At 39.1% G+C, this 15481-nt stretch overlaps 1 protein-coding gene across 5 annotated transcripts in view; it reads left to right on the forward strand.

Moving 5' to 3' along the window:
• arap2 (ArfGAP with RhoGAP domain, ankyrin repeat and PH domain 2) overlaps nt 1-15481 on the forward strand; it is a 137596-nt gene that overhangs the window by 85552 nt on the left and 36563 nt on the right. For all 5 annotated transcript variants that reach the window (XM_042400807.1, XM_042400808.1, XM_042400809.1 and 2 more), the window contains one exon: nt 9356-9500. In XM_042400807.1, coding sequence (XP_042256741.1) covers nt 9356-9500 — 145 coding nt within the window. The remainder of the gene's footprint in view (nt 1-9355; nt 9501-15481) is intronic.

Consider the following 15481-nt stretch of genomic DNA (forward strand, 5'->3'; position numbering starts at 1 on the left):
GCTGCACCTCCTGCTCTGGAATGGTCCCACTTCTCCAAACAGCTGGAGCGTTTCTGGGGCCCATGGGTAATTAGGAGAAGGAGCCGGCTTTGGATGCTGCCCCAGGGGAAGGGGGGTTATTGGGAAGGTGGAGGAGTTGGATGGGGGATAAGGGAGAAACGGAGGGGGGGGACAGTATGCGGGCGGGGGTGACAGCTTGCAGCTACCTGCCACTTGAATAAGCTGAATCTCCTACATCTTGAGCAAGACATCCATCTCCATTTCCATCACCCCCGCACATTTCCACACACTGCTCTCATTGGTGGTTGTACATGCCAGCTAATGAACAGGGCTGAGGTCTGGGAAATTGCCCCTTAAGACCAGATGGGGGGAAATTCTTACCTATGTCTCTTGAAATTCTCATTATTTGTACAGATGGACATCATTTTCATTTCATTTCTCATGTTAACACATACCAGTTTATTACAATTTAGACTTTTGGCCATCATTGCTATCAATTACAATCATATTTTACCAAAGTTGAAACTGAGATAGTTGACATTGCTACAACTAAGTCTGATGGGTCAAGAAACACAAACAGTTAGACGAGTGGATTATTATGTACAACTTTATTTGGAGGTAAAAGGTAAAGTAAGTACACCTGAAATTTAAATGTTCACCTTTATTGTGTCTTCCAGATAAAACTGGTTTACCTTTTTGGTTTGTTTAAAAATGTATAATTGGCTGACTGTTCTTTGCCCCACCTGACTTGTTTTCAGCAATGTTCCTGAATCATAGCAAAATTTGGAGAGTACAATGTTATTATTACTGATATAAATGATGACCAAGACTAGGAAAGTAAGACATAAGTCGTAATAAACTGGAATTATATTAAATCTGTACTAAACTCTGTGGGTTTCATCACTATGAGTGATGCAAGCCCATTGGTAAGACAATATGCGGTTAGTCATGTTACTTACAGAGAATTCTTGCTTGAGATTGAGTGACACTACAGGTGTCCATTTTGTTGAGGTCCATTTTAGCTACTCTTGTGCATTTTGTACCATTTACAGACAACACACTATTCCAAAGTCGTCTCACCACAGATAAGTGCTCGTAATATTTCGGCCAATAAATACCTTGTTATTTCATCTATTATGGAGAGCCGTACAAGTTTGGCTTTTGTGCCTTAATGGCGCTTTAACTGCAGCTGCAGCTGTTGAAAAATTCAGAGGGGTTGGGTTTAAAACTCAATGCATTCCAACTTCTTCAATCACAAGGAAGCGCTGTCAGGACTTTGTGAACATGGAGAGATGAGGTATTTTTGAATGTACTCCAGGATGCCTTTCGTTCCCAGGCTAATGGTTTGATGGTCTATAGATACACCCAAGCTCTTAATAATTCATAGGCTGTGCTCAGGGCTTAATAAAAGCACTCTGGCATTGCGTCTTAAACTTCAGCTTTTTTTTTTTTTTTTGTAGACAACTCCAATAGGCTTTTGTGCTTTCACTGATGGGAGCTACATTCAGAGCACGACATGAATTAATTTGGCACGCAATTTTGGTAATGGCCTTGATAGAGGTGGCATGGGCGATCATCATGCCGGTCCACCATAATAAAATAAGATACTGTGCTGCTTAGCATTTAGCAACAGCGTGTTCATTCAAGATGTCACTGGGAATATAGATAAGGATTAGAAAAACAATATTCCTTGTTGTTTTGTTTGTGCTGAAATCAAGGTTGAACTGGTTTATTCTCCAGTGTGGCACCACTTTACTTGTTTTGCTGTTCTGTTGAGCTGTGCTTTATTCCGGTTTACGCGGTTGATTCCAGCGTAAATGAAGTTTCCCCCCTTTAAATGGGCAGACGAGTGACTCATGCTACTCTCACATTTAAGAGTGTGTACATGCTCTGTGTGCATCTCTGTGTGCCGCGCTTGTGCAAGTCTTGGGAGGAAAAGAGAGACAGTAGGCAGTTACTGTCTGAAATGGTGAGTGGCAGCAAGGAAATGGCACCCCTAATTTCTGATTAGTTTTGTCTTTTCCTCATCAGCAGCGCTCTGTTTTTGCCTGCAACAGTAACTCACAACTGCTGGAGAGAGAAGAGGGAGGGAGTGTGGAGAGAGGAGAGAGATACAGAAAGAGAAGTAGAATTATCTTAACAGTTTAATTGAGGACACAAATCTGAACCCATGTGAACAGTTCAATTACTTGCAGCTACAAAGCTGGGGTCAAGTTTCTGATAATAAACCAAATCTTCTTTATGGTTTATATTAAAAATAGTTTTAAAAGAATGTTAAATGATTGGAATTTCTAAGTAGACACATTTATGTTATTCTGTTTTATATTTTATGAGAAGTACACAAAGCCCGTTTAAACAATTTGTCTTAACTGAATATGCTTTTTGGATGTTGTTTGTATTACTGTGGCTCTGCTTGCCTATGAGTGAGGAGTGCTGTTGCTTAGGCCAGAAATACATGGCAGATATTTGTTTTTTTTTTCTTTATCTATGCCATATCTGTCCATTCCTCCCTGTAATGAAGTGGGCTATAATTCTGGCACAGACAGATCGTTCAGATCCATTCAGTTTCTCAATTTCCATTTCCAGCCCCCCTGACAAGCTGTCCAGCAGGTGTCTTCATCACAGATATTTTAGTCTGATGGCAAGATAGGCAGAAGATTGGCAGAAGGGGGAGAGGTGAGAGAGTGAGGGGAGGGAGGAGGGTGATTCAGTGGATTGGGGCACAGCCTGCTGTTTCGATGCATACTGAAATGGGTGTCTGTGCAGAGTCGATAAAAAGTGTAGGGGGACTTTGGGTAAATCTACAGCAGTTCAGTTAAAAATAAAGGTTGAGACACAATCAGAGTCAAAACTTTTAAGTAAATATGTTTATTCTATAACTTGGTCTATTCAGTCGATGAACAATAAGAAGGTTTAATTGGCACACTGATGACTTGATTAGTCTAATCAACCTGCTCATCTGGCATACTTAGGCAATTTGTGAAATTCAGTAAATGCTCCAAGTGAGAGAGGAGGTGAGGGGAAAAAAAACAGAAAAAGAGAGAGAGAGATTCCACATTGTAGATTTGGAGGTCTCTCTTCCTCTGGAAAATGCTATTCGCAGAACACTCTTGGCGTACAAACTAATTGGCCCAATTTAGCTGGTGGAGGCATGTACCACGGTTGGCTTCCGCTTGCGTTGTCTCTGGCGGCTGGTTGCGGACTCCCGTGGAGAACGGCTGGGCCACGGGGGCCATTGCTGTGTGTGGGGGAACAGCTGGCAATGGACGCAGCTGCTTGATTGTAAATCAAGCGCTATTGTTCCCCCCATTGCGCCATTGCTTGTGTAGAAGCTAACGGTATCCCACCCGCTAAGGAAATACTGAACCACAAACAAAGAAGGAAGAAGGATGCTTGTGATTCGGTGATGTGCAGGTTTTTGATAAAGCCAGTTTCCTGGTGGAATGTGTCGAAGGGATTCAAAGGCATTCATTGCCGTCGTAGGAAGTTAACTTGTGCCACAAATTCCGATGTAGCTGAATAATACTCACATTCAACTTAGTTATACTCATTGCAGCTATTTCACATGGACTCTTTGCAGTCATGATGGTGCTGAAATGGCAGCCACACATCACTGGTGTTATATCGTTGATTGTAAACTTTCTTCCTGGTTTGAGATCTTTAACTTTCAGGCCCTCCATGTAAGATATCACATTTCTGCCATCACAGCCTTTACTTCTTTCTCCTGAATACAATGTATCCCCCATATTAATTCATAATTCAAACCCATTTGTCCAACATTTGTAGTCTACACCTTTTGGACCCTCCTTCCCCCTTAACCCTCTGTTTCTTCAACTTGTTTAGGCCTTTTGTGTGCATCTGTATCTGGGGATGTGCTAACCATTATTAGAATAATTGTTCAGAAACTGAATAGTCTGGCACTGGGCCCATTTATGTGTTCACCCTGTCTAGACTCACCATCCTGCAGCAATTTGTTTCCTGTATTCACATCAGGATTTTTTGTGTCTTTCTCCTTGAAATGGAGAGGAAATAAATCACATTTTTTCCCACTTTCTACAATGTAGATAAACAATTTTGTTCGATGTAGTCTAATCAACAAGACAAGATCTGGATGCCACTTTTGCCAACATGTCAAGTCAAGTTTTATTTATGTACCCTGATATCACAAATTTGCCTCAAGGGGCTTTACAGTCTGTACAGCAAGACAGCATCCTCTATCTTAGACTCTCGATTCAGATAAGCGAAAAACTCCTCCCCAAAACCCCTTTAAGGAGGAAAAAATGGAAAAAGCCTCAGGAAGATGTAGGACTGGGCGATATGTACAAAATCAAATATTATGATATTTTTGACCAAATACCTTAATATCGATATTACAACAATATTGTAGGGGTGACTATTGGTGCTTTCACAAAATATTTACACAATGAGATTTTTGACAAATAATCATATGGATATAAAGACTAAGTGGGTAAAGTCAATATCAATCAATGCTGCTTTTATACTTCCGATGTATTAAGACCATTGCAGAAGAGGGTGTGATGAGATGGTGTAATTAAAATAGTACTAGTCAAACCTCAAATTATGGAAAACCATGTAGAAAACATGATGGAAATATGGCATTTATGTTTGTTATTTAAAGCAAAGGGACACTACAATATCCTCACTGATCCACACATATCTGATTTCTTCCTCTGCCGCCATTGTTTGTCTCTTCAGTGGAGAACTACGTTTCGTGTATGTCATGATTTATTGGTTGTCTCCATTACATCTTGTTGCAGTTTGTTTTTGTAGATACCCCAACATTTCTACCTTATTGTAAAAACTTTTTTCTAAAAAAGTGTCTGGTGTTTAAACTCAGACTTTTTTAATGCTCAAATTGGAGATGTGCATAAACACTGTTGGATGGAAACACACTTACAGATATCTCTATCAAATTTCATGACAATCTGTCGAATAGTTGTTGAGATATTTCAGTCTGGATCAAAGTGATTGACGGACAGACTGACTGACCACATAACCACCCCTAAAGCCATGCCTTTGTCATGGGTAAAAAAAGAGCAAAGGTTAAAGGAACATACAGTATATAAAACACAAGCAATTATGTGTGGCAGAAATATGTTTTATTTGTCTGCCCTCCTAGCTAATACCTGTTTATACTTGCCATTGCATCAGTTCACACAACTTAAACTCCTTAATAGACTCCGCAACCACAGGAACCATTATGAAGCAAAATGTCTAGATTATGTCATTACAGCTTTCTAGCAGCTTATGATAGCAATTGACTCTAGTTAGAAAATCAAGTGCGCCTCTTAAGAAGATGATTGTGTGAGGGTTTCAGATATTACAAATGAAACCATCCAGTTATTACCCTTTTAGAGGAGGGACAGAGCGAAAGACGGCAAAATTACAGCCAAACAAGTGCTTAACTATCCTCCGGTGGAAAATGATGGACGTGACATTTTCTGCAAAACCTTAGCAATCCAGGGACACATTGTGCACGGAAGTGAAGTGCATTACAATCTTTTCCGTAACCAAGACAACAGTGCATCCTGTCAGATAGATTGGATTGGTAATGACTTTAAATACTGTAATCTGTCTCCCTCTCTGTTTCTCTCTCTCTCTCTCTCTCTCTCTCTCCCACACAAACACAATCCTGCCACATGCATGGTTGGTTTCAGATAGAAATGATGATTCTTCAGCTGCTGGAATAATTTTTTTCTGGAAGCAAAGTGGGGTCAGAGGAACAGTATTTTTTTAAATGCCACAGTGAGCAAGTAGATATCAGTCATTTTGCCATTTTAAAGCTGTTTGCTGAATTGTGTCCAAATTGTTTATTTTGACACAGAAAAGGAAAAGACAAAGGAAAAGTCAGAAAGAGCCATACAGAGAGGCAGTGCAAGGGTGAATAGAGCAAAACTGACATCCTCCTTTCCTATGCTTATCACATCCTTTTTCTTTTAACAGCCAGTTGTAGACACTTCCTTTTTTATTGGAACTATATCTGTTCCTTCAGAAACATCACACACAGTTGGCAGAGGAATGCACAATTAGCATATTCATGAGATGAATACAGTGGAAACTTTGGAGTCGCAAGCGACAGGGGGTGGGTGGGGTGGGGGGGCTGTTTGTGTGTGTGTGTTTGTTGTGGAACAAAAAAGCAGATGGCACGGTGACTGAAAATCCAAAATTAGGTATGTTTTCATGAACTTCATGCTCATTGGCTATGTAAATCGCACAGTCAGACAGTCATGAAAGACAATGTTGTGTGTTTTCCAGCTTTTCCACTGAGATCATGTTTGTTGATTGAAATCTGCTTGGTACTTGGAGTCTCTTAACTCTCCTTACTCCCTTTATGAGTGTCTTTGTGCCCTCACAAATACAGTACGGTTGACTCAGTTGTCCTCTGATAGACAAAAATATGAAGGAATGTCCCCTCACATAGGCCCTCTGATTGAAGGCTAAAAGATTTGGATACAAACCAAATCTTTTGGCCTTCAACAGTAAGATGTTGGTTATTGCCCATTCCATTTGATTTGGAAATGAAGGCCATAGTCTGTCAGTCCTCTTTGGAGTGTATGTATTAGTAATTGGAGGATGTTTTAATGCCTCCGTGCCGGCTACAGCCATGGCTAAAGGCATTATGTTCCTGGGTCCATCCGTCCATCCCATTCTTGTGAACGCAGTATCTCAAGAACGCCTTGAGGGAATTTCTTCAAATCTGGTACAAACATCCACTTGGACTCCAGGATGAACTGATTAAATTTTGGTGGCCAAAGGTCAGGGTCACTGTGACCTCACATCCGTCACATTCTTGTGAACGCGATATCTCAGGAACGCCTGGAGGGAATTTCATTACATCTGGCACAAATGTCCACTTGGACTCAAGGAAATTGAAATTGGTGGTCAAAGGTCAAGGTCACTGAGACCTCACAAAACATGTTTTTGGCCATAAGTCAAGGATTCATTCGCTGATTATGACAAAGTTTCACACAAATGTCTAATATAAATAAAATGATGAAGTCATGACATTTTTTATCCAAATAATCTCTATGTGCAAATATTGAAATATTCATGTCAATATTATGAAGACCTCCATTTCACCACAATAAACACTTATTACACTTACTTACACTTTATTAAATTCCTTCAGAGTCTACAAGTATTATATGAGTCTGGACAGAAATGGATTTAAACTGCAGCCTGACTGGTTGGCAGAGACATACAACTGGCGGTATTTCTAGTTTTTAGTTAGTCTTGTATTGTGGGTGTTGATTTTGGGAGGATGTTGGCTCCTGGTCTTCAGGTTTAGGTTTGTCCTCTTTAGGTTTGTCTGTTTTTTTTTTATTTGGATAAAAACAATGCACCCTAAACAAGATGAATAGGCCAATGACACCGTCACATCTCCATGCATCTATCCATGTGTGAATGCACAGAGTGCCTTATCTCCAAACATTTAAACGATTTCTTGGTAGTGCTGTCTTAGCTTGTAGAGAGTCATTAGCTGTGTTTAATAGGGTTGGAGTGGTGCTAATTGTTCACAAAGCAATCATTAACATTGCAGGGTCTAATTAATCTCTTTTTCTCACTCCACAAACAATAGCCAATTTGTTGAATTTTATCAGTATGCACATGTATGGTTTTACAGTTGTAATCCAACAGAGGCAGTGGACGTATTAATGTGTCCTGGAGGCATAAGGAAAGGAACTACAAATTATCTCAAGTTAGCATCAGATCAATTTACAAAATTGCACATTTTCAAATACTAATACTTAATACAACTTACTTAATGTAGGATTATGTAACTTTTGAAAGAACTACTACAAATGCAAAGTTAAATTTATAAGCAATAAACCATACTTTTGCTCAATTCAATACACTGTGCCTTACATGGTCTGGTATGGCCATCAGCTTTTGGTAGCTTATCTTAGCTAATATAAGCAAACATTAGATAGATGTTGTTGTGTAACTGACATTGCTGTCAATTTGTTGTCTTGATGACCCTTCTCTATTTGTGTTACTGTATCTTACACCATGTTTTAGCATTTCAGTTCATTACAAAAGTAAAACAAGAAGTAAACACACCCCAAGAGGAGACATGTTTTGGTCCTGTTCCACTTGCTTTCATTTTGGTTGCCTAATGATGATGTCTTCAAAGTAACTGAAAATCCTGGGAAATTAAGGGAAACATTATGTAGCCAAAGTGGCTGCTGTTCACCAAAAGTCTCGTTTAATTTTATTAAGCTACAACAGGATTTTTATCACAGCTACATTACAGACTGAATAACATAATTTACTGCATCTCTCTGTCAATGAGATTATTTTTTGTGAGAAAAAAAGTTAGTGGAGCTTTGAGTTGAGATTATTTTGTCACAGTACAGTCAAGTAGGTGTGTTGAGGACTTGGCAAATTCTGGGGAGGATGCTTAATAAAATCCAACGAAATTTAATATAGACTGATCTGCTCATTTGAATACATTTATAGTTATTGAAATGTGGTGATATCTGTACATATAGAGCCCCAGAGGCAGCACTGTTGTTCTGTCCGGTAAAAATATGAAGCTTCACTTTACATTCAGACAAACTAATGCGGCAGCTACAATTGTTAGATTTCATCTGTGAGACCAACATTTATCTTCCAAAAGGAATTATATTATATATCAAAATGCTGCAGAGACATTAGAGCCAGCGGTAAATTACCAAAGAGCTGCACAGATCTGTTCATCAGATCATGTTCTCCCCAAGATGACGATGCAAGACTCAGGCTGCTCCTACGAGATGACCGGCTGGTCTCACCCGGCTCCTCACATCTCTGAAAACTCAGCAGCAGATTTACAGGTGTTATTCGGATAAACTAACCACATATTGGGAATCTACATTGTTACTTATCACCTGAAAAAATGTTATTTGAAACTGATAAACAGTGACGCTGAAAAAAAAAACTGTCACTGAAAAACGACAGACATAAAAGACTTTAAGATTGTCATTTTTTAAATGCCTGTGTTTTATTTTCCAGTGGAACTTTTTTCAGTGCCAATACTCATTTCAGTGCCAATACAACTTTTTCCAATACAAGTGTTTGAATGCCAATGTTTCCTTTTACAGTTCAGGTTTTGTTTTCAATGCCAAATACAATTTTCAATGCCAAAATTTAACTGTCGCTGTTCTGGACCCATATCTAAACAAGTACTTTTAGTTTGGTTCAGTGTGGTTTCTTTTTTTTTGTTTTCATCCTACCAACGGGGGCACCAGATCAAAAACACTAGTCACACAAAATATATGAATATGGTCTAACTTATAGTACATTCAACTGTCTATTTTTGTGACTACATGGTTATGTGCATGTGTGTGTGTTTCAGAAATTCTACGTCGTTGGTGCACATTGGAGGGCGGCTTCCTGAGTTATTATGAGAGTGAGCGAAACCCATCAGCCATCGGCAGGGTGGACATCACCGAGGTGGTCAGCTTGGCAGTCAGCAACACTGAGACAATGACTGGAGCAGGGTATGAACACACACGCATATGGCCTATTTTATTGTCTGATGAAAACCTCTCAACTTCAGAGGTAAATTCAGAAAACCTTTCTTTTTAAAACTCGGAGTTAAAAGAGTTTTGAAAGTATTTAGCTTGGCTAAAGCTTGAGAGCTCAAATCTTGTACGATAGAACTGAAGTTAAACCTTGAAAATCACAAAAACTGGACATAGTACTGTTGTTAAAATATTAATATCAATATCTAAAATTTAACATGACCTTTAAACCTGCTGCATTAAGTGTTAATTTACACATGAATCCACATTAGTAGCAGTTCAGCCAGGTTATAGGGCATTCATTGTCACGCTTAGCATTTACATTCACTATCATGCGCACCCAACCATACACATATACTGTACACCCAAACCCATTTTGAACGCCTTATTGCATGTCCTCAGCTAAATCATAATTTATATGTGATTGTTAAACCTGCTCGGAGCGCACACACACACACACACCCACACACACATACAGTTACTGCATGTGTATTTCATATATTACAGAACTTCAACAAAGGACATAACAACACATACATACATAGTTGTTTTTCTTCCTTGTCATATGTCTCATTAGCATAATCTTAACTTGAACATTATTCAGTTTAACAGAACCTAAAAGGGCTTTATGGGTGCTATATTTCCTGTTTACTTGATGCAGGCAAACGGCGCAGCTTTAACTGCTCTGCCTCCGTTCAACTTTAAGGAGGCACCCTCCTCACCCCCCACCCCCACTCGCCCCCTAAACTCCCTCGCTCCTCCGTCAGATTATGATTCAGTTATTAAAAAGTTGCTCTGACAACAAACTTTTCTTTATTTCTCTTGGAAGTGTAACAAACACACAAAAAAGGAAACAGATGTCTCGATCCGTTCCCGTTCACCCTCTCCTCGATCCCACTGGATCGGCCCATGTGTGCGTTCATGTGTGTGTGTGCGTGCGTGTTCATGTGTGTGCGCTTCCAATTTATCATCCCGAGCGAGAAGTCTGGTAATGGCTTATGATTAAAGCGTAAGCCAGGTATTTAATGACAGCAGCAGATGTTATGAAGAGAGAACAATGCTTTTATTTGTAAATGTTATTTATACAACTATTAGAAACACATCTGGCCAGCTAAAACTAATGCCATTTCTAATGAGCTGGACACATACGCACAGTGATGACAGGTTCCACTGATTATAGTGTGTGCGCACAAACTCTACAATACCAGAATGATGTGCAGCATTTTTAGCTAATATCCTAGTTACAGGTCATGGCGTCACACCAGAAAGGCTATTATTTCTCTGTCGCTAATACTCCGCCATCATAATGGCCCGATGTGAAAGTCTGCTTCACTCCTTCTCACTTATGCAACTTTCACTGTTCCCAGCATGCCTGCGCGCGGAGAGAGCAGGGACGCCTCACCTCTTGACTGTCATGAATATTAACGTATGTAGATGACACACTCCCACCAGCAGCCTATCGCCGCGCTACAGGAGGCCGTAGGTGTCGTTTCCATTAAACACAGCATTCGGATAATTTCACCATGGCAGAGGACACCGTGAATTATAGCAGCGACCCGACACATACGTTTGCTAAAGTTGTATGAATATTACAAACCCCACTCCTAAGGAATTAATGCAGAGGGGGTATGTTGGCTGGTGATAAGTTGAGGTTTTTCCAGGGTCTTTTTTTTTTTTTTTTTTGACTCATCTGCCTGTTTCGACAAGAATATTTCAAGTCAGTTCTGACCTTCAAATTCAACTAAAAACCTTGGAAACAAACCCTCTCTGCTCTTTTCCTGTTTTTCATTTTTCGGCTGCTTTTTGCACCATTTCGCTCTCTCCGTCACTCTCTTTCTCACTGCCGTTCTCACACACACACACACACACCAACAAAAATAGCAGTTTTTAAAGACTTTTAGTAGGTGCTAACTTTGCCAGTAAGATGGGATGTATATGTGTATATACTGTATATATAAGGGCTTGGGAATTAAGACGTTCTCAGAGCACAGAAAAACCTAAGGACAAAATAAAAGAATGCATAAATACATATAGATATCTATGCATGTTTAAACCACAAGTGAATTTTGTGCAGCAGACTTCTCCACAAGGAAAAGTGTTTTTCCCTTCTTTTACTCAAAAACAAAAACGACTCTCAAATAAGTATATTCTGTAATAAAAATGAAAACTTATTCATGACATTTGCAAGAATTAAACCATTTGTCTGTGTTTCAGTTTATATCAAATCCATCGAGGTTATATTTTGCTCATGTCAGTAGTTTTAGTTTTAATTACAGAGGATACAGACTCATACAGTAGCTTACATCTTACCCACTGCTTTTTTTTTTTTCTCTTTGTATTACTTCAGGCTGTGATCAGAAAAAAGACACTTGCGGGGGTGCCTGGTAACAGACAGCAGACAGTGTCTTTATATGCATGGAAGTAACCTGGTTACTGTCAGGCATTGGCATTAATCAGATTACTTAAACGTCTTATAAACAAGAAATGTTTTCCTTTAAGCGGGGGGAAAGGCTAAGTGGAATCAAGTTAACACAGCAGGATTTCTGCTGATGAAACCCAATGTCTGGTTACTAACAGGGTTTTTACACGTAGGCATGTTTATGACAAAGACTGCAGACAGGAAAACTGTTGCTGTGGTTACTGATTATTTGTACTTAAGTTGTTTTTTTAATTTGTCTTCTTGGAATATGACAGTATGTCTGTCATGTTATGTCTTCTGGTGTGACTGATGTGACTGTCTGACTCATGTCTCTTGTGTCACTGTATTTGTCATGGGCTATTTTTCATTTGGGGATTAATACAATTACAGCATCAATTCTATTCTTGAAATTCAACTGATGCACATATAGGAAAACCTACGTGCTCTCTCACTACAGAGCCTGTTTTCTCATCTCACCATCAGTACAAATACTCAGAAATCAGACACATCATTAATAGACCTAACAAAGGCCGGGTTTGGTTCAAAATTGCAATAGTAAGTAGGGGAGAAATCAGATCACTAACCAGTCACATAATACAGTAACCAGGTTATTGAATTGCTTTAATTTGCTTTAACTTCTGCACATAAACATATTAGAAGAAAGAGCAAGAGTGAGAAGTTGAAAACAAGTAAGAAAACAGAAAAGAAGAAGGAAAACAAGAACAGAAGAAAAAGACAAATCTAAAGAATCTATAACAATACTTGTTGTTCATAGGAGATACAAACTTTTTAAAACTGCTGGCACAAACAGTACAAATAAGTTTCCTATTGTATGTGAGCATGGCCATATGTTCTGTCTCTTATCTCGAGTTCTTCTGCACGTCATTATTTCAACACCTCTCTCTTTCTCTCTCTGTCTTCCTTGCTCGCTTTCTCTCTCTCTCTCTTTTTTTCTCCCCAGCTACTCCCTCCCTCAGGGACGCTCATGATGCAGAGTTCATCTCTTATCCCTCTGTCTTCTCCTCCTGTCCTTTCTTTACGATACCATTTGGCCGGCGCATCGCCACAATCCTTCACCACTTCCTCCTTCGCTCTCCCTCTGGGACCTCCTCTAACAAGCACCTGCACACCTGTCTGCGAAGAGGAGGAGGAGGAGGAGGAAGGGGAGGAAGGGGAAGAGGGGGAAGGGGTGCCGGGGGTCACGCAAGGGCACACAAACACCCGTGTCTCGCCTGTTCCCCTGACACATGTGAGAAGAGAGCGACTCAGTGCTGCCGTGACCCCTGTGACACGCCAACTTAAACACCCATCGCTGTAGCATTTAGAGCTTCCCTCGCTGTGGCATACCATTGGAAAAGGAGCTACCGCTTGGTAGTGTGTTCAAACCATTAAGATAGTGATACTCTGACCTCTGTGGCAGAGAGAGAAAGAAAGAGAAGGAGAGAGAGAGAGGGGCAGGGTGGAGGCAGAGACGACATAAGGTGAAAGACCAACAAAGATTAATAGCTGCCTTTTTGCTTCTGACAGCTACGGTTTTGCCTGTAAATGCGTGTGAATGAATGAGTGTGAGAGTGCATGCATGCTCCTTTTTTTTTTGTTGTTGGTGTTGAAAGATTATGTATTTAGTATGTACACATACATACATTTTCATGGCCAGAAACGTGCACATTCCTCACTGATGGACTGACACACATTGTTTGAAAAGCTCGCTGCTTGACAATTTCAAGGTCAAATCTTAACATCTGAACTACTATACATTTCATCGTGCTGTAAGCAAAGCTTCAGCACATCAATAAAAAAAGTGTTTCTTCACATATTTGGAAAATATAGATTTTTTTTAATCATATTCCAAGTTTAAAAACTCTGCTGTTCTATTTAACATTTATCAAGAAAACTGGTGAACTTAATAAAAAGTGTGCTTTGAAGTGGAGCAGGAATCTTGATTGAAATCTTACTGACTGATGTATTGAAAAATGCAAGGCATCCTTCTCATTCAATGAAAAAAATGAATTAATTTTATTCAAAATAATCAGTTATATATATACTTTATATCACAGCCTGCTACTCATCAGTTTAAAAATGGATGTGCAGGAAAATAATTAATTGTCTTAGTAATTGTCTAAAATGTGGCGCCATTCAAGGCGACAAAACTCTTAACATCTGATAAAATAAATGGGTGACTGAAGTCTCTGCCTCAAGAAAGAGTTTTCCACAAACTCAGTTCTAATCATTTGAATGCATTTCATGTCAAATTTGACAATATGTAATCATTAGTTTAATACTGTAAGTGTGTGTGTGGCGTCTGAAAAGCCAATAATGTTTTTTTAATCCATCTGATTGGTGTCACTGTGTCCTTTCCATGGCTTCTATTAGAATTGAATGATTTATTGTTAATTTGTTTAATCAGTTCTTTGGAAACTTGGATTATACAGGTTCACAGTTTTTCGAGTCTGTCCTAAAACAACATTCAGGTGCCCAAATGAACATTGACACATGTTTTCTTGCTGTAATCATTCCTTCTGTTCATACAGGCCATTAATGCACTTTCAATGTAATTGATAGGGGACAAAATCCACAGCCCTTCCTCTATGCAAAAGTGAATCAAGAAGAAATTTAGAAAATTAATTGAAGCTACTATGAAGCTTCAGACATCCAAATTAGTCAAATCAAATGAATATCTTTCAAAGTTACTGTCTTTTTAGACAGAGCTGATGAAACCTGATGTCTGGTTTCTAACAGGGATTTTTTTCGTGTGTGCATGTTTATGGCAAACACTTCAGACAGAAGAGTGTTGCTGCGGTTTCACTGTTGCAGGATAAAATAAAACATTATTTCTCCCCTCGGTGATTCCACATATCTGAAATAATTGAACTGAAAGTCAAACTAAAATAAAGTAAAGTATAAATAAGTAGGTTTTCACAGCTGAACACTAATATAAGTGTCATTTTATATGTATTGCTGGTGTTATTGATTCAGTTTTTCGGTGCATTACTTATGATCAACCTTTCATTTATTTACTGATTATTTGTATGTGTTAAGTTGTTTTTTAATTTTTGGCAAGCGTACTCCTGAGCTGCACCTATGTCTTCTTGGAATATGGCAGTGTGTGTGTCATGTTATGTTGTCTGGTGTGACTGATGTGCCTGTCTGACTCGTATCTCTTGTGTCACTGTATTTGTCATGGGCTATTTTTCGTTTGGGGATTAATACAATTACAGCATCAAATCTAATCTTGAAATTCAACTGATGCACACATAAGAAATGTCCTTAAATTCCTTCTGTCTGTTATGATCCTTCCACTGCAGCTGTCCAGACACAAAGAGGGATTTTTTTTTTAACTAAAAAGTCTGTAGCTGTGGAAGATTTCCACTTCATTTGACTAACTCAGGCAGTTGAAGCCTCATATTATCTTCAGAAAAACGTTTAAATTCATTTTTGCTCAAAATGAGGACTGTAAATTTTGTCCCCTATCACTCAGATTGTAAGCTTATTTTGAAGGGATGTTCTAATTGTCAGTATGAACAGGAGGAATGATTAC

The sequence above is a fragment of the Thunnus maccoyii genome, chromosome 22 (genome assembly GCF_910596095.1).
Source record: "Thunnus maccoyii chromosome 22, fThuMac1.1, whole genome shotgun sequence".
NCBI classification, from domain to species: domain Eukaryota; kingdom Metazoa; phylum Chordata; class Actinopteri; order Scombriformes; family Scombridae; genus Thunnus; species Thunnus maccoyii.